The sequence below is a fragment of the Populus alba genome, chromosome 3 (genome assembly GCF_005239225.2).
Source record: "Populus alba chromosome 3, ASM523922v2, whole genome shotgun sequence".
Taxonomy (NCBI): Eukaryota; Viridiplantae; Streptophyta; class Magnoliopsida; order Malpighiales; family Salicaceae; genus Populus; species Populus alba.
This window is the reverse complement of record NC_133286.1, coordinates 20,484,460-20,505,376: the sequence shown is the minus strand read 5'-3', so window position 1 is coordinate 20,505,376 and position 20,917 is coordinate 20,484,460. Positions and strand designations below refer to the sequence as shown.

Below are 20,917 nucleotides of genomic sequence, written 5' to 3'. Positions count from 1 at the left end.
TTAATCGAAGTGTGACCAAATTGGTCTAGACATTTATATTAAAAAAAAAAATTCAAACATAGATTTGATTTACACTCTAAAAAAACATTTTAGGCATCAACCATGAAACTAATTGCTGCCCTAGTCAATTAATGATAAACTTCGGTCAACAGAATATTAACTTATTTCTCATAATAAAATGATTAATCAATTCACCTTTTAAAGTAAAATAAAAACTAATTTATAATCAACTTAAAAAAAAAATCTGGCTATTTTGCATTCCTTTTGAACATAATAATTAAATCCTCATTGGTTCATGATGTTGCTCAAGATTTAAGTTATATGTTAAAAGTTTAGACCAGATTAGTTTGAATATATATTTTTTATTTTTTTATTTTTTTATTTTTAGTTTAATGTGGGTGTCGGGATCAGCTTGCGTACACCTCGACTAATCTCACTGGTCCTGAAGTTAACGACCATGTAAGTCTCTAGTGGCCATCATATGAGTAACCTAGAGCTCGAACTTGAGATCACAGAGGGAGCAAACTTCTTAGTCTCAAGCTCTTACCACTAGACCACCACCTAGATAATTTTTAAAAAATCCACCTAGATAATTTTTAATTTTTTAAAATTAATATAACAGGTTGTGGATTAATCTAGTTAATTTTGAAACTAGCTTTTCTTTAGCAACCAACCCAAAACAGGGATGAGTCGGCAGGGCGTAGGGTCAGAGCCGATCAATAATTGTTCTTTGAATAATATTTTATTAAATGGACCCACCGGTCAGTTGAGTAACTTACTCACTAAGCAAAAGATATATACGAGCGCCACGCATCTCAAGGATGACCGCGTAAAGACACGCGTCGAAATCTCCCTCCCCCATATCATAGGAACCAAGCCAAGAAGATCACTTTAAAACCTTAGGAAAGGGTAAAAATCCAACAACAAGACAAGAAGTCCCCACAAATCTATAAATACGAAGCCCATGACCTCCCCTTCCTTCATCTCCCCACTGCTCACACTAGCTGTCGTCCTTACCGTTACAATCACCCCTCTAATTTCTGCATCTGGAGGATTCTGTCAGGAGAAAATGGCTACTCTCGGCGGCGTTCACGACTCACAAAGCTCCCAAAATAGCGCCGAGATCGATAGCCTCGCTCGCTTCGCTGTCGATGAACACAACAAGAAAGAGGTAAAAACTATGGGCATGACATTAAATTTGTTGGGTTTTTTTTTTAAGATTTGAAAATGATGGGAGTCTTTTTTTTTTTGGTGAAGAATGCGATATTGGAGTTTGCGAGGGTAGTGAAGGCGAAAGAGCAAGTGGTTGCGGGGACAATGCATCATCTTACGATTGAAGCGATTGAAGCGGGGAAGAAGAAGCTTTATGAAGCCAAAGTCTGGGTTAAGCCGTGGCTTAACTTCAAGGAGTTGCACGAGTTCAAGGATGCCAGTGATGTTCCTGTGTTTACCTCCTCTGATCTCGGTGTCAAGAGAGGTTGATTACCATAATCTCCCAGTTAGTAGAACAACGTTGAAATCAATCCAAGTGTGTTTTGGCTTTTAATAATCTGTCTGGGCTATCAAAATTTTGTTGATTTATCATCGTGTGTGTTAATTTTACGTGTTTGAAAGGTTGTATTGCATGTTATTTCAATAATCCTTTTTGGATTTTAATCTGGGAAGCTCATTGTTTGTGTTGCTGTCATGTTTTAGAGCCTAGGCAATGGTTGTGTAATTTACAAGCTTTGTAATTTACTAGCATTGATTAAGTTGTTTTGTAGTTGAATAAGGTAGCGGGGTTCTTACATTTCTCATGGAGAATTACTAGAAGAGTGAGTGAATGTGGTTTAGAGAAGAATAATGAGGGCTTTATGTTTCATTTTTGGTTTTATATGCAGAGTGGTTGGTGCTTGGTGGTACCTGTTATAGGAATTTGAATTGAATCTAAATTTTAAAATCATGGTTGAATTTAGGTCCAAACCTATCAAGAGGGTGCAATTTTGTGGAGAAAGAATCTTACTAGTGACAGTGTGGTGGGTCTTTTAGTTTATGGATGCGAACATATTGTGAGGTGATTTCATTTTATGATGGCGGGGCAAGTGGTTTGCATTATTGGACAAATGTTTGCATTATCAAGAGGGTGCAATTCGTTGCAAACTTCCAAATGTTTCAATAACCCTGGTGATTCCATATGGCACATTGGATTTAAACACAAAGCTTTAGAATTCTTCTGCAAATGGGAAGTTTGTTAATCTGGGATGAAGAAAACAGGGTATTTCTCATGAAAAAAATGAAGCGTTATTCATCAAAAAATAATATCGAGTGCTTCATGTTCCATTTCTCTGCTTTACATGCTGAGTGATTGGTTCTTGGTACTTGTTCTCGGAATTTGAAGTGCATCTAAATTTCAATTTCATGGTTGAAATCGTGTCTAAATAGGGTGATGGAATTAGTGGAAGAGGAGTCTTATTAGTGGCAGTCTTGATGCTTTGATAGTCTATTGTTATGATCATGTTCTGATGCTATCTCCTTACAATGTAGGCAAATGGTTTACATTACACAGAACAATTCGCAAACTTGTGTCCCACTACTGTGTTGTTCTAATCTCATATGACATTGGATTGGAGCACTAAGCTTTAAAGTTCTGCATTTGGACCATTACTATCATACTGATCATGGGATTTGTAAAACAGATGGTCACGCTCCTGGATGGCGAGCAGTGCCAGTGCATGATCCTTCAGTCCAAGATGCAGCAGTTCATGCTTTGAAGTCCATCCAGCAGAGGTCCAACTCTCTGTTCCCTTATGAACTTCAAGAGGTCGTTCATGCAAATGCTGAGGTCAGTTCTTTTTCTTCTCTCTCAATTTTATCTTTCCTGTTCGCGCCTTGTTAGTTTGAATGCAAAACATTCATTCAACTCCATAGATATTAACATGTAGAATGAGAGAGCTTTAAAAAACATGTTCCGAATTTCCTTAAGACAATGAGAGATTATACTCAATCTAACAACTACCAGTCAATCGCTGATTAGAGTGGGGGTGGCTACACCAATCAGTGGCTTTATAAGTGTACTGTTGATCTAAGTTATGTTTAATCTTAGAATAAATATGCGGGTGCATGCATGTCCATTAGTTTTCTAGATCATGGTTGTCGTCTTGTGGTCATTGGTTTACCATGTCTTATTTTCTGAAGAGCAAAGATACATATGATAGATCCGTGGCCATGGGTTTTCCATCTTTGGAAATTCATGTTTTAGGAGAGTCATATTCAACAAAAGCAAGAGCATAAACAATCATTGATGAATATTTTTAACTAATTCACAGGTGGTAGATGATTCTGCAAAATTTGATATGCTTCTCAAGGTGAAGAGGGGAAGCACTGAGGAGAAATTCAAGGTATTGGTGCACAAGAACAATGAGGGCAGCTACCATCTCAATCAGATGGAGCCACATGCCTGACTTCACAACTTCCTGTTTGACGTGCTAAAGTGGCAATAAAACTAGAAATATCTGTTAGTTTACAGTGTAATCGTTGTTGTGTTGTGAATGGCCGAAAGCACTGAATGCTGATGCTAATCAGTGTTATGAGAAGAACATGTTTAAAAACCTCGTCTTTGGACATGTAGAAAATATATAAAAATTCAGATCTATATGGCGCATGTCATTGCTCGAATGGGGCTGACCCAGTCCTTGAACCATCGAGTTCTTGAATATCCAGAGTAGTAGACAAATCCCCGGATTACGAGGATCGTGCTCACGGTCCCTGCTTGAAATTTTTATTTTTTTTCTTAAAATAAAAGTTCGGTTGACTAGTATTTTTACATTAGTAAAAAATAAAAAATATATATATTATCTTTTTATTATGATAGCAGCGGAGGTACCTGACAGGGATGAAGCTGTTAATTTCATCTTCATAATATATTCATCATTTTAATATTAGTCTTTATATCTATCAAATATAAACATACAAAGTATATAAGAAATATTAGCTAATAAGAAATATTAGCTAAAACGAAGCATTATTTATGTTTGATAAATTTTGAAATAAAGCAAAAAATAATAAAAAAATTATTCTCACTAATCAACGCAGGTTCTTTGTAAACTGAGGCGCATTAGAGCTGTTCAATCATAACTTTAACATTACACATTGGAGTTGGTTCCCTAGGTTGCGCGTTAACAATATTTTTTTTTTTAAAAAAAAAATCAAATTCTTCTTATTTTGTTCATGGTTCAACCTAAAATCAAAACATATATCGTGAGAAAAAATTGATAATTTTGGTGATTCTGCTAAAAACAAAACATATAAAAAATCAAAGTATAATCAAAACAAACCAATGAAATATATTTAATTAATTAAAAAAAAACATTATAACAAGAATTCAAAAAATAATTGGTAAAATTAGCAGATCTAAGAAAAAAAATAAAGCAAAAATGTAGAATTATATAAAAAAAAACCTCATCAAATTATTAACAAACATCTCAAAATAAAATAAAAATAGATTTTAAATTTAAGTTATCTTATTTTGTTTAATGAAAAATAAATTAATTGATGGCTCTATTTCAATTTTTTCGTTGAAAAATTTTACTTATAATTTATATTTATATTTTTGTTTTTGACCGGTTGTAAAATTTATTATGCAAAGTAATGAATTTATATTTACAGGATTTATATCAGGGTGCATAAATTAATTTTTAAAATAATCAAATTGAAAAATCACACTTAATTATAGTAAGAAAACTTTTGTAGAATAAAAAACCTTATGCACACTTAATTACCATATATATATATATATATATATATATATATATATATATTCTCTATACGTCTCTTTCCCTTCTCTCTATTACTCTTGCCTGCAATAACTGTTAACACGAGACTTGGAATAGAAATTCAAGTCAAGTAGTGTCCATCATTCCATTTTTCCAGGGGCGGTATATATATATTATACAGGGGCGGAATATTTTAGGGGGGGCCCGGGCCCTGCTTGCCCCCTCCCTTCCGCCCCTGGTACCTGATGTCCTCTTGGAGAAACCTTTGATCCTGGGGTTATGGGACTTGTTTCATTAAGATTTTTTTTATATTGTAAGTGATGTCATCATTTTAATTATGTGTTATTTTATTTTATTTTTAACAGTTAGTTGACGAGTATAAATTTTTCCCACCACCTGATTGGGTTAAATTCCATTTGGGCTCCGCTGGGATATAATTTTCCTGCCACTAGATAGTATGTGCTAGAGACAACTCTCTATCCAATGATGTGTGGGCTTTGTCTCCTGAGGTGGGCCCGAACACTGGGCTTTGTTGCTCGGATTATTTCATTTCAAGGTCCAGTCCTAGAATCTCAATTAACTTTTTTGTAATGGCCATCTGCTAATGTCTCAATTACCCCCCAGGAAAAGTGAACAATCCTTTTTTTTTTTTTGTTATAAATAATAAGTTTAAATCTAGGAGTGATAATTTAATCCAGACTTGATGTATCTCAACATTACACCGATTTAAATGAAATTTTTTTCTATATAGCAATCAGACACACACACACGTAATAATATATGCATGTATACATAATATTTATAATTTCTGTATTTAATATATATACACAAATATAATAGACATGACCCACTAACCAGGAACCTGGACCAGCATGAAAAAAAAAAAAACTATCTAATCTGATAAAAAAGTCAGATTGAATCGTTGAAACATCATGGGGTTGTGCCGGCTGGCTCTATCAATCTGGGTACAAGCCCTCATTGCGATTGTCTTTCAGCAAACAGAAGCCCGCTCTGTGAAGTCAGGACGGTGCCCCTGTACCAGGATCCAACAGAGCAGACCGACCCTGTGAAGCCAGTGCAGCACCTGGTTGAACGGCCATGTTCCATCACCTTAACGCCCCAGCTTGGGTCACAATCCACCGTGACCTGGCTCGGAGAAGCATCCCTCACGGCACAAGCCTTCTAGATTTTCGGGTTAACACGTTCTTAGCAGTGTGGGATTTACTTGAAATATAGTGAAACGGCTATTAAAAGTAACGTGAAAAGTATCAGACCGACAACAGCTATACATCCTACTGGAATATGGCTAAACTAAAACAGAGAGTTCACATACAACATTCTCAAACTACAGCTTCTACTAGGGCTACCCCATCCTTCCTGCATCGGATAGTTTAGTTACACAGACTATCTCACATTTTCAGAAAATCTACCACTATAGGAAGTTGTTAGAGAATGGCATCACAGAGGATGCATAAAGATGATGACACAGAATAAAAGTAGAAATTCAGAACCAGCCTTTTCCTAGGGAGAATGGATAGCGCATATCTCCGTTTTCCACCTAGGGCATCTATGTGGTTAAAGCCCTGCTGTTTCTTTTCTCTCCTTGTCTACATGCCTACTAATTGGGTCCCAACCACTAATCTTTTCTAAGAGCCAGCTGATAGTAAGATCAGCCTTCTTCGTCGTAATCTTCCTCCTCCTCATCTAATCTTTTGCTGAGCTGCGCAAGCTGAAGAGGGTCAATAACCATCTTGTCCATTTCAGAAAGTGACCAACCTGGATATTCTTCATGGTTAGTTTCAGCAGCGGGCTCTACTGATGAGCTGGGGGCTGAGGTGGTGGTTGTGGTGGCAGCAGCGGTAGCGGCTGCTGCTGCTGCAGCCTTTGCATCCTCGCTATCATTAACCTCTGCATTCAGATCAAAGTTTCGTTCTGGTTGATTGGTAGCATCACTGACTCTGTTATTTTCCTTCACTGATTCCTTAGACTCTGAGCCATTGCCCATCACTACTCCAGGATTGGTGTTATTTTTAATGCTCTGCTGAACAGTTGTGCAGGATTCTGGTTCAAGGTCACGACTAGAAGACTCTCTTTCTATATTTCGAGCACCTCTTCCACGACCTCTCCCTCGTCCTCGACCTCTTCCTCTGCCACTGCTGCCTGCATGGCCCATCTCATGCTGAAGGGAACAAGGTTAAAAGCTCTTTAAAATACCTCTCAAATAAAAATCATGTGACAAACTTGAAACTGCTGAACATAACATCTTCCAATGTAACTACCCTTGCAATAAACTTAAAAAGAAGGAACCACCAAAAACCAAACCAATTAATGATTGAAAACAGCGCAGGAAAAGGTTTATATGAGAAATATTTTAAGTGGTATCCTACCATCCTGCTTCTCTTCAACTCCTCGTCACTGTCATTGCATTCATCTCCAGTGGGCTTTCTGGAAGAATTACATGCAACCGAGTAAACCTAATTTGTTAATCCAAGATCCGCATAAAGAAAATGCATAAAAAGGAAACAAAACAATAACATGATCTCTCCAATCACCTCTTTTGAAGAGGTCTATGATCCCCTGTGGAATCGGAATGACCATGACTGTAGTCAGGAACCCTGCTGACAATTTCTCTCAGAAAATCAAATACGTTATAGCTCTGTACACAATGTTTTCTGCAGTTTAGGCAAGGGATTCAATTAGATCATATGCAAAATAGAAGGAAAGAAAGGGGTTTAAAGGAAACATAAAAAGATTAATTACAAAAGGGACATGACGCCCCCACCACAACACACACAAAAACACTCACACTTCTTAGGTGAGCTACAGTTGGAGAGTGAGAGGAGAGGAGAACAAAATGCAACCAGCTTCACACATCTTGATCAACAAAGCATATGTAGATAAGAGCAAACCGAGGACTATTAAACTCAATCATGTTTGGTCTCCACAATGAAGGTTTCGAAAGGGGTATTCTGGTGATGGTAGAAACTCCTAACTACCTACACACAAGCATGCAAAGAAAATGTATATAGAGGTGCTTGACTTGCACCAACCTGAGTAGGGCAAACAAATCAAAGACAGTTATTCTGATTAGAGCATTTTAGGAGGACCCAGTATCTCCTAAGCCCATTGTAGATGCAAGTCAGATGATTTTATTTTCACTTTCAGAGTTTCAAGAAATGTCTATTTAAATAACACAAACCAATAAAATTTATCTATTTGCACCAGATTCAGGCAGAATATGAGTAAAATAATTTGTAAAGCTGGGTTTAGCCAGATAAGAGCCTATCATGGCTCATGTAGGAACAATCTGCACTGAGTAAAGAGAATCTAAATACAAAAAGAAAAAGACATGTTTTTCATTTTAATTCTAATTTCTATCAATTTCATTTAAAAGTTTAAAACAAGAGCCCATGTACAAAGCCTGAGATATGGCAGAATGTATTCACTTGAATGTAAGACCAAACCAACATCATGAACTGAAAGAGGATGGAGCTCCTGAAAATCCGCATGTACAGAGAAAAAAGGAAATGTACTGATAACCTGGTGATTGAACTATGAACTGCTCAACCCAGAATGGTTTCAAACAACTGGGTGGTTTATTCTCAGACTAAAAAAAAATGTTAAAATTCAATGGTGGGCCTGGAACACAGTCTTGTCACCAAGCTAAGCTCATTAAACCACCGCAAAAATGCCATCTCACAGTCCTAAAGGTACAGGAGTATGTACATTTATCCGAGATGCTACCTTAAAATTCTGCTAGTTGTCCTTTTGCTTTCTTCTCCCATCCTTTTTACAGGGACAAAAAAGACAAAAGAAAGAATCACAGCAGAACTACAATTTGCTATTTAACTCAAAACCTTTATGAAAATAAATGGACAGTGCCTGTGTGCTAATAAAGAAAACCAGCATGGTGTGCATATTAGTTTGCACATGCCCATCCATTAGCTCATACAAGAGAGACTCTTAGATGAATAACAGCAATTCCAGACTTACAAATGCAAAGCACTCATAGTCTTTGCTCCTCGCTGAAGGGTGATCTCATGAGTACGGTCACAGAGGTCTTGCAGAAACAATTCCAATGCTTTGGCTGCATTTATATCCAAGAACAGCATAAGCAGGCAAGCATTTTTGTAGAAAGACTGAGAGCTAAAGCATAAATAGTTACAGGTACTTACAGACTAAAACAGGCACGGCCAGTGCTATCTTCCCAACATCCTCATCAGCTTGCATAATTTTCTTTATGCGAGCCTGCCAAATTAAAATTGTCCATCATACAACAGTACAAGACAAAAGCTTTTTCCAATGCAATAATTTAAAATTTAAATAGAATTTTCTGTCAATTTTCGAAGAACAGAAACATCAACAATGGCACACTCAGTTTTAAGATGTTATATGGCTCTCAAATTGAAGTAAAAAACGATCAAAGCAAGCCTAAAAAAAAACTGCACAAGTTGCAAATAGCTTTTTTTATTTTCTGAATGGCTGGATCACACCTTCAAATTTCTAGAAACTATCTATTCTGTTGGAGTTGGTGACTAGTCATTGGTGTGAAATGTGAAACTGAAGTTTGATAACCTTCTACATGCCATCCCACAAAATAACTAACCTCACCATCTAAACACTCCAACAACAAAGGCAACTTCATCTATATATGCCTCAATATCACAAGGCTGATGCCACAGCTTCCACCAAATTCTTCAAACTGCCAGGCTCAGTAAATTGAAACCAGATCAAACAGGCATTCTTGATTTTGTAACAACGCATTATGCTTCTGAAGTAATGTTGTTGAGGGGGGGAATTATATACTTTAATCATTACAGAGTAATCAATAGCACCCCGAGTGAAAAGTTCTGTCATGTCTCTAATTTGATGGCCATGTTACGATCCTTAATGGGAGTGACTAGTGCGGACTAACCAAGTATATAATTTATTAAGATGTGTTACACAATGATGCAAAGGTGTCTGAAATTGCCAGGAGCAAAGGGAAAGGGATATCTGGGAATGAGAACAGTTTAGAGGTATGAGTAAATTTTCCTTCATCAGAAGCGCACACAGTTGCTGGGTGAGTGTTTGTCTTCTAGGAAAGAAGTGGCTGCTATAGTGAGAGTATGCAAAGGCAAGGCCAAAAAAGCATAAACTACAGTGGAACCCCATGCTAAAATAATGCATTATAACTTGAAAACAAGCAACTCAAAACACATTTAGATCAGATCCAAAATCCCCAATTCCGTACCATACCATCAATAACAGTGTAATGCTGGTCATTTGCAGGCAAAACAAGAGGAACATGTAGAAAATTAGAATGGTCCTAATTATAGAAGCAAAGCTAATGCTAGACCTGATCTAAATAAAACACTGATCTTAAATTACCCTAAGGTCCAAAGTACAGGTATATGAATGACCATTTTGAACAGTAATTGACAACCACAGTCAACAGCAAAATCTAGAAGAAAAATAACCTCATCCCTCGAGCCCATCAACAATAAGATTCCCATCAACTAATTTGAAACACAACTTCACAAACCCACATGAGATGCCTATGCCACAAACAAAAGAAAATATTAACAAGAACCAAAACCAAAAGAAGGAACCTATAATTCAAAAAAATAAAAAGCCCCACAGGCCACAATCCAGAAGAGAACACATTCCGTGATTATCACCACAATAGCTCTATAATTGACACAATTACCAACTAATTATACCCATTAATCATAAAAACACCACTTCTTCAAAAAAATTGAAAACACCAACCTGCCAATTTCACCTAAAAAATCACAATACTTTCAGTGAAACAATCCCAAATCAAGAAAAAAACCAGAACCAAACCATAAATCCTCATAAACGTTCTATCTTTAAGCTAATTCCACCTCTAAACTAGATACAACAACAATAATAAAAAATAATTAAAAAAAAACGAAAATTGTCAAATTATCATCAACAGAACATCTAACCAATCAATATATCATCCAAAAAGCTTCGAACTTTCCCTTCTTTTTCTCAACTACTAAGCAAACCAAACAAGCCCCAGATCACAGAAAACCGCAAAGAAGAGAAAAAAGAGTTCCTTGCAGCCAATAGTGAAATTAACATGAACAGAACAATCAATAAATCAATTAAAAAGTTTCAAACTTTCCTTTCGTTTTCTCAACTGCAAACCAAACAAAGCAAAACCCGGATCACAATAAGAGCAAAGAGCAAAGGTGAGAGCTTACAGCTGGAAAACGAGTATCAAGCTTCTTCCTCATGGTTTGGTCAGATTTGAAGCATTAAATAATCACAAAAAAAAAAAAAAAAAAAAACAGAAAGAAAGAGAGAGTAGAAATTATTTGTTTTTAATTCAAAGCAAAATCATTTCCTCATGATTGAACTGTAATAATCTTACAAACAACAACAAGGATAAGAAGCATCGATCTTTGTTTAGATCCAAAACCTTATAAAAACAGATGTATCAGTTCCATGGATTATCCATCCGTACGTGTTTGACACCCAAGAAAATAAAAATAATAAAATATTAAAAAGTATGATAAGGTGACGTCAAAGTATGATAAGGTGACGTCGCTTGCGGGTTTAGTATAACACGGACGAATAGAAAAGGGCCAAGTGTGTAAGAGGATGGATTTCTTTATTATAAGCTGGGTTTATTCTTACATGGCGGATTGTGATTGGGCTGTTCAAAATAGGGGAAAAGTAAACAACTTTTCTTTTTGACCTTTTCTTTTTATCAGTTTGTATTGTTGAAAGGTAAAAAAGGCATAGTTTAAGGCGGTGGAGAGAATGCGATTCAAGCTTTCATATTTTTGCAATGTTTAATTAAGTCCTTCTAATGTTATTCACAATCTACGTTGGTTCAATTAGATCCAAATAATAAAGATTTCTTACAATAAGATGGAAATTACCACCATGGCATTCCTGATCTAAATTTAAATTCAAATTAAATTTATCATCTATAATAAAATAAGAGTTAGGATAGACAAGGTATAATTTTTCATAAAATATATCAAGAAGTTCCGCAATATTGATAATATATTGAGATTTTATTATTCTTAGCTGCCGCAATATAAATATTTTTTGTGATAAATGGTATTGTTATTCGTAGTTAAGATAGTGATTATAAGATAATATATCACAAATATAACGATGATTAATGAAAATTATAGTGATATTTTAATGGTGATATCACATTCGATCGATGAAAAAAGCTCACATGCGCTCGAGCAGTGTTTATGACAAGACGATTTCCAGTATATGGAAACAGCTTGCTTGCATGCATGCATGCATGTGTTATAGCAAGGATAGGAACAAATATTCGGTCCTGATGATCTTGGTAAAACATTTTTTTTCCTCGGAATCATGAATCAGAGGGGCCAGCTACCTTGGAATTTAGGTAGGAAATATTAATTCAATTTGATAGAACAGGTGTATGGCCCTCGATTGCAGAGAGTTACAGGCCATTGTATAGGAATATATAAAAACATCTTCACACTGGCAGGGATGAATCAAAACTCCTGACCTAGCTTAGTTGTAGAGACGTTCACAAGAGTTTGACTCCGTCGCCTCCTCTTATTAATTACTGGTGAGTCTAGCAGGGGTGTTTGCTGATTGGACATCATAGCAACCCCTAATCACTTCATTTGAAGAAGGGTCGTTTCATTTCAGCACGTTTCGATCTTGTTTCCGAATTCCATACTGACTTTTCTGGTGAAAAGTTTGGATCTTGATTTCCGAATTGCATACTGATTTTTCTATACAATCCGGACTCTATACTGATTAATTTCAGCCTATTTAAGAATGCTAACCCACACCCACAAACTAAAACATACGAGAAGGAAAGCTTAATTGGTCTTTGTTTATCTGTGTCTTGTTGTAGTTCTGTCATTGCTTACAGCAATGGAGAGACAACAACTGTTTCATGTTTCGAATTCTTGTTCTATTTTCAAGAAAATTAAGAATCCAAATAAAAGAAAAGAATGTGAATGTGAATGTCAACAAGCCGAGAGAGAAGTGTTTGCTGGGTCACAGCCACTTTTCAATGAGCATCCTTTTTGGTTCAAGAAACCAAAAACAAGCAGCGGAATTGGTTCCATTGTTCTTGATTCAAGAAATCCAGGGAGGGTTTCAAAGGAACCAGAGCTTTGTGATGAAAACTGGGTTTTCAAGAACACTGTTGATAGTGATTCAAGAAACAAAGAAACTGCGGAAGGGTTGGAGAGGAGGGTGGCTTTTAATCTTAGGACGATGAGATCGTCTTTTAGCCTTGGGGATTTGCTAGAGGAGAGGTCTCGTGGGGTATCAACTGAACTAAGCCTGTATCATCATGACCCATTCGAGATCAAGAAGAAGATGAAGCCAAGTGATCTGGGTAATCTATGCAGGCTGCTTGTGTCTGCAGATTTGGTTGAGAAACATATCCTGCCTTTCTTGAACGAGGATCAAACTAAACAGGTTAAAATTCTGAATCAAGAAAGGAATGGTTTGAAGGTCCGGGTCTGGGATCTTGACACTGAAAGTATGCATCAATTGGTCTTCAAACGATGGAGCACTTCTAAAAGCTATATTTTCAACGATGGCTGGACAAAGCACTTCGTTAAAAGGAGGAATTTGGTTGAAGGAGATGAAATTGGACTCTACTGGGACAATGATCAGTCAAGACTCCAGTTCAGTGTTCTGAGTAGAGCTGCTGCTACTGGCCGCTAAGACTAAGATCTTGTATTTGCTCTTAGGTTATGTTTGATTGTTGTTTAGAATCTGAGATGGTTGCTTGTTTTATTGCAGTCAACTTCTGCTGTTATTATTATGTTATAATCAATCCAGTTTAGTTTGAAAGATTTCTTTTGCCTGGTTTGATTTCAATCAACCAATCCATTATTCCCAGTTCTGTTTAACATATTCTCATCGTAGAGCTTCAAAGGCTCATCAGGCAATCGATGATACAAGGCTAATCTGGAATTATGTTTAGTCCATAATTTTACACATTACAATTTAATACTGGAATTGCTGACAAATTATTTCCATCGACAAATTTTAACATGTTATAACGACAAATTTTAACATGTTATAACGACAAATTGTGTGTGTATATGTTGAGTGATTATATATAGGTGTTGTTAATTTCTCTTCGCAATGAAAGATAAGATAAAGAAAAAAGGAGAGAGAGAGAGACGTCCACTCTTTCTCAAACAACGTCTCTCATGAGCAGAGCAAATTACTTGATCGACACAACATATATATAAAATCTAAAGCACAGAGAAAGAGTGTAATTATTCTTTATTGCTGTTGTTTTCGCTGTTATTACCACTAGCAGCTAACCTCAAATTCTAATCAAGGAACCACAGTTTGCTTTGGAGCAATCTCAACCGGCACTGCAGACGGTGCCGACGGTGATGGAGTGGTGGGATCGGCAGCCTTATCACAGTAGCCTTCAAGAATTTGGCTCTCTTCAGTGGTGAATCCTAGGGTATCAATCATGTTAGGCCAGCAGTGTTCACCAATGGTGCTCAAAGCTTGGCAGCAGCTATGGCCAAGTTGAGTCTCACCGTTAAGGAAGAAAAGAACAATCTCCCCAGTACATGCTTGTAGTTGCAACAGAGAGTCCCAGCAATTTGATGACTCTTCATCTAGTTTTAAGCGAGTCGAAAGGTTTGAGATTGAAGCCAGCGGTCTTGCCTTGGCCTTGTGGCAGCCCAAGCTGCTGCATGCCAAAAAAGCAACGAAAAGAAAGAGCTTAAGATTAAAAGCCATTTAATTTGAAGGTGATATTATAGAGAGAGTGGTATTTGACATCTGGCAATGGAGATTGCTGCGTGATTTATATAGGAATAAAGAGCATGGTGTTGAGTTAATTTGAACGTTACATTTCTTGAAAGCTACACACAAGGCAGGGAGGAACTGAGAGAACGTGCTTGGATCTTGGAAGGGAATAGGAAGACCACAAGGTTAATAATCAATTAATCATCCAAGAAGTTTACAATTTATGGCAAATAAATCAGATTAAAACTTCTGTAACAGGCCATAATTAGCAAATATTAGTAATGTATACCACATAATGACGGGCATAATCTTGTTGGTGCATTTAATTTATTTCCTATAATTCTTTTCCCAGCCCCCTGAACAATATTTATAGTTTTAGGCAAAACAGTAGAAAAAATGAAAAATTTCTCTCCCTAGAATAATTTTCCTAATCTGGCCCTCTTAATTTTTTTTTCTAGCTCCTGTTGGCGTCAATATTTCGTCGAACTCTCTCAGCCATTTACATCGTTGACATGGAATGATGAGAGCAGGGGCAGTGTCGGAGCCACGTAGAAGATTAAGGGGCTATTGTCCTTTTATTTTTATTTTTTTATTATTATTTTGAATTATTTTTGAAAAATAGATATTGTTTTGGTTATTTTGAATTGATTAAAAAGATATATTATTTTTTAATTAAATTGGTTACGGTATGGAATTAATTTTTTTCACAAGATGAATAAGCAAACATTTTAATTGTTATTAATGAGTAAAATATTGATATTTATAAAATTAAAGATTGATTTTTTCTTAAAAAAAAATTATTTTTTTGTTTTTTAAAAATGATCTATCATAATAAATTTGAACTATCAATGATGATCCATATTCATGCATTATTTACAGCATGCTACATGGTAATGGTGTGAGAAAATGAGTTTTGATGAATTAATAAGTATTTTATTATGAATTTCACATAGAAGATTTATAATTATTATGTAACTAAAATGAATTTTTTTATTATGAAAACTTAAAGAGAATAATTATAATGTAATTTTTTTCATTTTAAAAATATTTTTTAATTAATTTTACTTTTATACGAGTTAGTGTATTTGTTTTGAATTGATTTTTAACGCATATTTACATAATATAGTATTTGTTAATTAATTTACCTTCTCATTTTAAATACTCTGGCTCTACCACTGAACAAGACACTTCACATATCCATAGTTATAATGATGTTGTTTTGGACTATTAAAAAAAAAAAATCTAAAAGAGTAATTTTTTTAAAAAACAATTGTTTAGATCTGCCCTTACGAATTGACATGTTAAATCACCTTAATTTAACATGTTAAACTCTTCATACAATTTATAGGGTGTGTTTGGTATTGCGGTTGCTGTTGTGGTTGTAGTTTTAAAAAAATTGTTTTATAAAAAATATTTTTAGTTGAGGTTGATTTGAAAAAATATATGTTTGGTTAAAACTGTGATTGAAATTGAGGTTGAACAAAAAGTAATTTAATGTGTTTGGTTAAAAAAATGCTTTTCAAATTGAGGTTATATATATATTAATGATTTTTAATTTAAATATTATAGATTTAACTACTGTTATTACATCATAAAATAAATAATATTGATATCAAATATTTTTTTTATTATTCCATTAAACTATGTGCAATGTCATTACATACGAAATATATAAAACAAGGACTATATTTTCCATGGTTTCTTAAGCGCGCAACAACAAAAACTGAATTTTTTTTATTTATATAGTGTTATTAAATAATAAAGATTGTGATATCTTTATTATTGGAATTGCGATCAAATTTTTACAAATGCTACGTTATCATGCAATATCTTTCTAATTTATGTAGTGTTATTAAATAATATTAAATACTAGTTTTTGAGTAAAACCCAATTTTTTTAAAAAAATTTAGAATTTCATTTAGTATAAAAGTCATTCGACAAGAGCTATAGTTTCCATAATTTTTTGAGCGTGCAATAAAATTAGGTAAAATATTATCAGGAATAAAATTAAGATTACAGTACGAGTAAATTTAATTCACCTTAAACAATTTTTTTTTAAAAGAATATTGTTCACGATTAACTGCACTGGTTTTTCAAGGGGAAAAACTAAACTTTTCTTATTGGTTTTTCAAAAAAAAATTGAACTTTTCTCACTGATTTAAAAAAAAAAAACTGAACATTGCGACAGTGGAGCCATGGTCCACTGTTCCTAAAAATAACCACGAGAAGCAGCTTCTCCAATCCTGCGGCTGGGTGTCAAAAATCAGTGGGCTCTAGGAAGAAAAATCAGCTTTCTTTCCTTTACCAAACATTAAAATATATGGTTACAGGTAAATTTTACTCGCAATCACATTACCAAACAACATCTAAAAGGACAGGTTCAGTAACAATGTGAAGGGCTGATCCCAAGAGGAAGATAATATGAGATGCAGGGCGGCAACATAACGGGCGATAGGAAAAGAGCGGGAGAAAACTGATTTGATTTCCCGTCTCAAGGCTCAATATATTTACAAACCAAATTAGTACTTATCGTTGAATTACTTGGTAACAAAGTTTATTTCTTTTCCGAATCGCATACTGACGGACTTTCCGGACTCCGCACTGATAAACTCCAGTCTATATATTTATTAATCCACGCCCACGGAGTAAAACGTTTGTGAGAAAATTTTTGGTTCTTAATTATCTGCGTCTCGTTGTTGATTTGATCTGCTTTTGCAACAATGGAGAAAACAACAACAATTTTGTGTTTTGAGTTCTTGTTTTTCCTTCCAGGAACACCAATAATCCTAAGAAAAGAAATGAATGTGAATGTCAACAAGCCGAGAGAGAAGTGTTTGCTGGGTCACAGCCACTTTTCAATGAGCATCCTTTTCGGTTCAAGAAGCCAAAACAAGCAGCGGAATTGGTTCCGTTGTTCTTGCTTCAATAAATCCAGGGAGGGTTTCAAAGGAACCAGAGCTTTGTGATGAAAACTGGGTTTTCAAGAACTCTGTTGATAGTGATTCAAGAAACAAAGAATCCGCGGAAGAGTTGGAGAGAAGGGTGGCTTTTAATCTTAGGACGATGAGATCGTCTTTTAGCCTTGGGGATTTGCTAGAGGAGAGGTCTCGTGGTGTATCAACTGAACTAAGCCTGTATCATCATGACCCATTCGAGATCAAGAAGAAGATGAAGCCAAGTGATCTGGGTAATCTATGCAGGCTGCTTGTGTCTTCAGATTTGGTTGAGAAACATATCCTGCCTTTCTTGAACGAGGATCAAACTAAACAGGTTAAAATTCCGAATCAAGAAAGGAATGGTTTGAAGGTCTGGGTTAGGGATATCGACACTGGAAGCATGCATCAGTTGGTCTTCAAACGATGGAGCACTTCTAAAAGCTATATTTTCAACGATGGCTGGACAAAGCACTTCGTTAAAAGGAGGAATTTGGTTGAAGGAGATGAAATCGGACTCTACTGGGACAATGATCAGTCAAGACTTCACTTCAGTGTTCTGAGTAGAGCTGCTGCTACTGGCCGCTAAGACTAAGATCTTGTATTTGCTCTTAGGTTATGTTTGATTGTTGTTTAGAATCTGAGATGGTTGCTTGTTTTATTGCAGTCAACTTCTGCTGTTATTATTATGTTATAATCAATCCAGTTTAGTTTGAAAGATTTCTTTTGCCTGGTTTGATTTCAATCAACCAATCCATTATTCCCAGTTCTGTTTAACATATTCTCATCGTAGAGCTTCAAAGGCTCATCAGGCAATCGATGATACAAGGCTAATCTGGAATTATGTTTAGTCCATAATTTTACACATTACAATTTAATACTGGAATTGCTGACAAATTATTTCCATCGACAAATTTTAACATGTTATAACGACATTTGTTCCCCTTATTTTTATTCCCTCCTCCTCCATGCACCTCAACCCACATTTACATCTATCGTTGGATTTTTTGCGAAGTTTCAATACACAAAATAAATAAATCCACCTATTTTTTTATATATAATTGATTTATATTTTAGGTTAATTTATTGAATTTTTTTTAGTAACCCGGATCTATATTTATCAATAATATGAGCACTAATCGTTGGATTTTTTGTGAAGTTTCGATACGTAAAGTAAATAATCCATCTATATTTTTTTTTTGTAATTCATCTACATTTTATTTAATTTAATGAATTATTTTAGTAGTTTTCTTATATATTTAAGTATTTTATAACTTTATACTATGAAAAAATTATGTATTAATATATGATTTGTATACTAGGGTTTAATATTTGAGATATGAGAAAAATTGAATTTTATTGTTATTTGATGAAATTAAATTTGATTTTGTAATTTAAGTGTGTTATAATTGAATAAATGATGATTAATTTTAATGGGTGTTAATTAATCGGATGTTATTGTTAAATTGAAAATTTAAAGAAAATTGATTTTTATATAAAATTATAAAATGAATATTATTGTTTCATATTTAAACAATGAATGATGATTCCATTGCATAATTATTATTTCATATCTAAACCAAAAATGAAAGGCACCCCTTGAGTTTAATGGATTTCATATATAGTTTAATTAGTTATTTTATTAATCAAATTCATGAATCGTTATTCAGAGTTGTTTCTTGTTTGATATAATTATCGTTTCGGCTTAAAAATAAAATTAATTAGTTTGATTGGTCATGTGAATATGTGTGTGTGTATATGTTGAGTGATTATATATAGGTGTTGTTAATTTCTCTTCGCAATGAATGATAAGATAAAGAAAAAAGGAGAGAGAGAGAGAGACGTCCACTCTTTCTCAAACAACGTCTCTCATGAGCAAAGCAAATTACTTGATCAACACAACATATATATAAAATCTAAAGCAGCTAACCTCAAATTATTCTTTATTGCTGTTGTTTTCGCTGTTATTACCACTAGCAGCTAACCTCAAATTCTAATCAAGGAACCACAGTTTGCTTTGGAGCAATCTCAACCGGCACTGCAGACGGTGCCGACGGTGATGGAGTGGTGGGATCGGCAGCCTTATCACAGTAGCCTTCAAGAATTTGGCTCTCTTCAGTGGTGAATCCTAGGGTATCAATCATGTTAGGCCAGCAGTGTTCACCAATGGTGCTCAAAGCTTGGCAGCAGCTATGGCCAAGTTGAGTCTCACCGTTAAGGAAGAAAAGAACAATCTCCCCAGTACATGCTTGTAGTTGCAACAGAGAGTCCCAGCAATTTGATGACTCTTCATCTAGTTTTAAGCGAGTCGAAAGGTTTGAGATTGAAGCCAGCGGTCTTGCCTTGGCCTTGTGGCAGCCCAAGCTGCTGCATGCCAATAAAGCAACGAAAAGAAAGAGCTTAAGATTAAAAGCCATTTAATTTGAAGGTGATATTATAGAGAGAGTGGTATTTGATATCTGGCAATGGAGATTGCTGCGTGATTTATATAGGTGTTGAGTTAATTTGAACGTTACATTTCTTGAAAGCTACACACAAGGCAGGGAGGAACTGAGAGAACGTGTGGGTGGTGCTTGGATCTTGGAAGGGAATAGGAAGACCACAAGGTTAATAATCAATTAATCATCCAAGAAGTTTACAATTTATGGCAAATAAATCAGATTAAAACTTCTGTAACAGGCCATAATTAGCAAATATTAGTAATGTATACCACATAATGACGGGCATAATCTTGTTGGTGCATTTAATTTATTTGCTATAATTCTTTTCCCAGCCCCCTGAACAATATTTATAGTTTTAGGCAAAACAGTAGAAAAAATGAAAAATTTCTCTCCCTAGAATAATTTTCCTAATCTGGCCCTCTTAATTTTATTTTCTAGCTCCTGTTGGCATCAATATTTCGTCGAACTGTGTTTACCATTTACATCGTTGACGGAACTATGTTTACTTGCCGTTGAAATACTCCGTTGATGTTTTTTAATTTTTTAGTGGTGAACGGACTCTACATTTATCTATTAGAAACATGCCACTCAATGGTTTGAATATCGAGTTCTGTTGGGGTAAGGAAAAACCGAAGAGGAAGAATTTTCAGTTTGTTTTCATGGCGCTTGCACGGCGTTCTTTCATTTGTTAGACATGGAATGATGGGAGCAGGGGCAGTGTCGGAGCCACATAGAAGATTAAGAGGGTTATTGTATCTTTATTTTTATTGTTTTAAATTGTTTTTAAATAAATTAATTAAAAAATATATTATTTTTAATTAAATTGATTACAATATGGAATTATTTTTTTCACAAGATAAACAAGTAAATATTTTAATTGTTGTTAGTGAGTAATTATTGATATTTGCAAAATTAAAGGTTGATTTTTTCTTTAAGAAAAAAAAAAAAAAACTATTTTTTTGTTTTTAAAAATGATCTATCATGATAAATTTAAATTATCAATGATGATCCATATTCATGCATTATTTACAGCACGCTACATGGT

At 34.9% G+C, this 20,917-nt stretch overlaps 6 protein-coding genes across 14 annotated transcripts; 3 read left to right on the top strand and 3 right to left on the bottom strand.

Moving 5' to 3' along the window:
• Nucleotides 1–910: 910 nt before the first annotated feature.
• On the top strand, nucleotides 911–3,602 carry LOC118054745 (cysteine proteinase inhibitor 6). The gene is made up of 4 exons (XM_035066441.2): nucleotides 911–1,171; nucleotides 1,258–1,477; nucleotides 2,676–2,821; nucleotides 3,306–3,602. The coding sequence occupies exons 1-4, from the start codon at nucleotides 965–967 to the stop codon at nucleotides 3,438–3,440; spliced, it is 708 nt and encodes a 235-aa protein (XP_034922332.1). The 5' UTR covers nucleotides 911–964; the 3' UTR covers nucleotides 3,441–3,602.
• A 2,380-nt stretch (nucleotides 3,603–5,982) lies between these two features.
• On the bottom strand, nucleotides 5,983–11,202 carry LOC118054743 (uncharacterized). Of its 9 annotated transcripts, none has more exons than XM_073408207.1 (9): nucleotides 10,964–11,175; nucleotides 10,211–10,288; nucleotides 8,927–8,999; nucleotides 8,745–8,838; nucleotides 8,496–8,537; nucleotides 7,560–7,625; nucleotides 7,304–7,423; nucleotides 7,139–7,196; nucleotides 5,983–6,930 (listed from the first exon to the last, which is right to left on the bottom strand). In XM_073408207.1, the coding sequence occupies exons 2-9, from the start codon at nucleotides 10,244–10,246 to the stop codon at nucleotides 6,421–6,423; spliced, it is 999 nt and encodes a 332-aa protein (XP_073264308.1). In that variant the 5' UTR covers nucleotides 10,247–10,288; nucleotides 10,964–11,175; the 3' UTR covers nucleotides 5,983–6,420. The 9 variants fall into 9 exon arrangements, with proteins under 9 accessions (XP_073264308.1, XP_073264307.1, XP_073264312.1 ...); XM_073408206.1 differs by lacking the exon at nucleotides 10,211–10,288 and adding an exon at nucleotides 9,358–9,453 and having other exon boundaries at nucleotides 10,964–10,981; XM_073408211.1 differs by lacking the exons at nucleotides 10,211–10,288; nucleotides 10,964–11,175 and adding an exon at nucleotides 11,182–11,202.
• A 1,436-nt stretch (nucleotides 11,203–12,638) lies between these two features.
• On the top strand, nucleotides 12,639–13,445 carry LOC118054592 (B3 domain-containing protein At2g33720). The gene has a single exon (XM_035066227.1). It carries the CDS (start codon nucleotides 12,639–12,641, stop codon nucleotides 13,443–13,445), a length of 807 nt encoding a protein of 268 aa, XP_034922118.1.
• A 624-nt stretch (nucleotides 13,446–14,069) lies between these two features.
• Nucleotides 14,070–14,489, bottom strand: LOC118054591 (egg cell-secreted protein 1.1). Its single transcript, XM_035066226.1, has one exon. The coding sequence runs from the start codon at nucleotides 14,487–14,489 to the stop codon at nucleotides 14,070–14,072; it is 420 nt and encodes a 139-aa protein (XP_034922117.1).
• A 2,729-nt stretch (nucleotides 14,490–17,218) lies between these two features.
• On the top strand, nucleotides 17,219–18,020 carry LOC118054589 (B3 domain-containing protein At2g33720). Its single transcript, XM_035066225.1, has 2 exons — nucleotides 17,219–17,330; nucleotides 17,434–18,020. The coding sequence occupies exons 1-2, from the start codon at nucleotides 17,219–17,221 to the stop codon at nucleotides 18,018–18,020; spliced, it is 699 nt and encodes a 232-aa protein (XP_034922116.1).
• A 1,408-nt stretch (nucleotides 18,021–19,428) lies between these two features.
• LOC118054588 (egg cell-secreted protein 1.1) lies at nucleotides 19,429–19,848 on the bottom strand. Its single transcript, XM_035066224.1, has one exon. It carries the CDS (start codon nucleotides 19,846–19,848, stop codon nucleotides 19,429–19,431), a length of 420 nt encoding a protein of 139 aa, XP_034922115.1.
• Nucleotides 19,849–20,917: the final 1,069 nt, after the last annotated feature.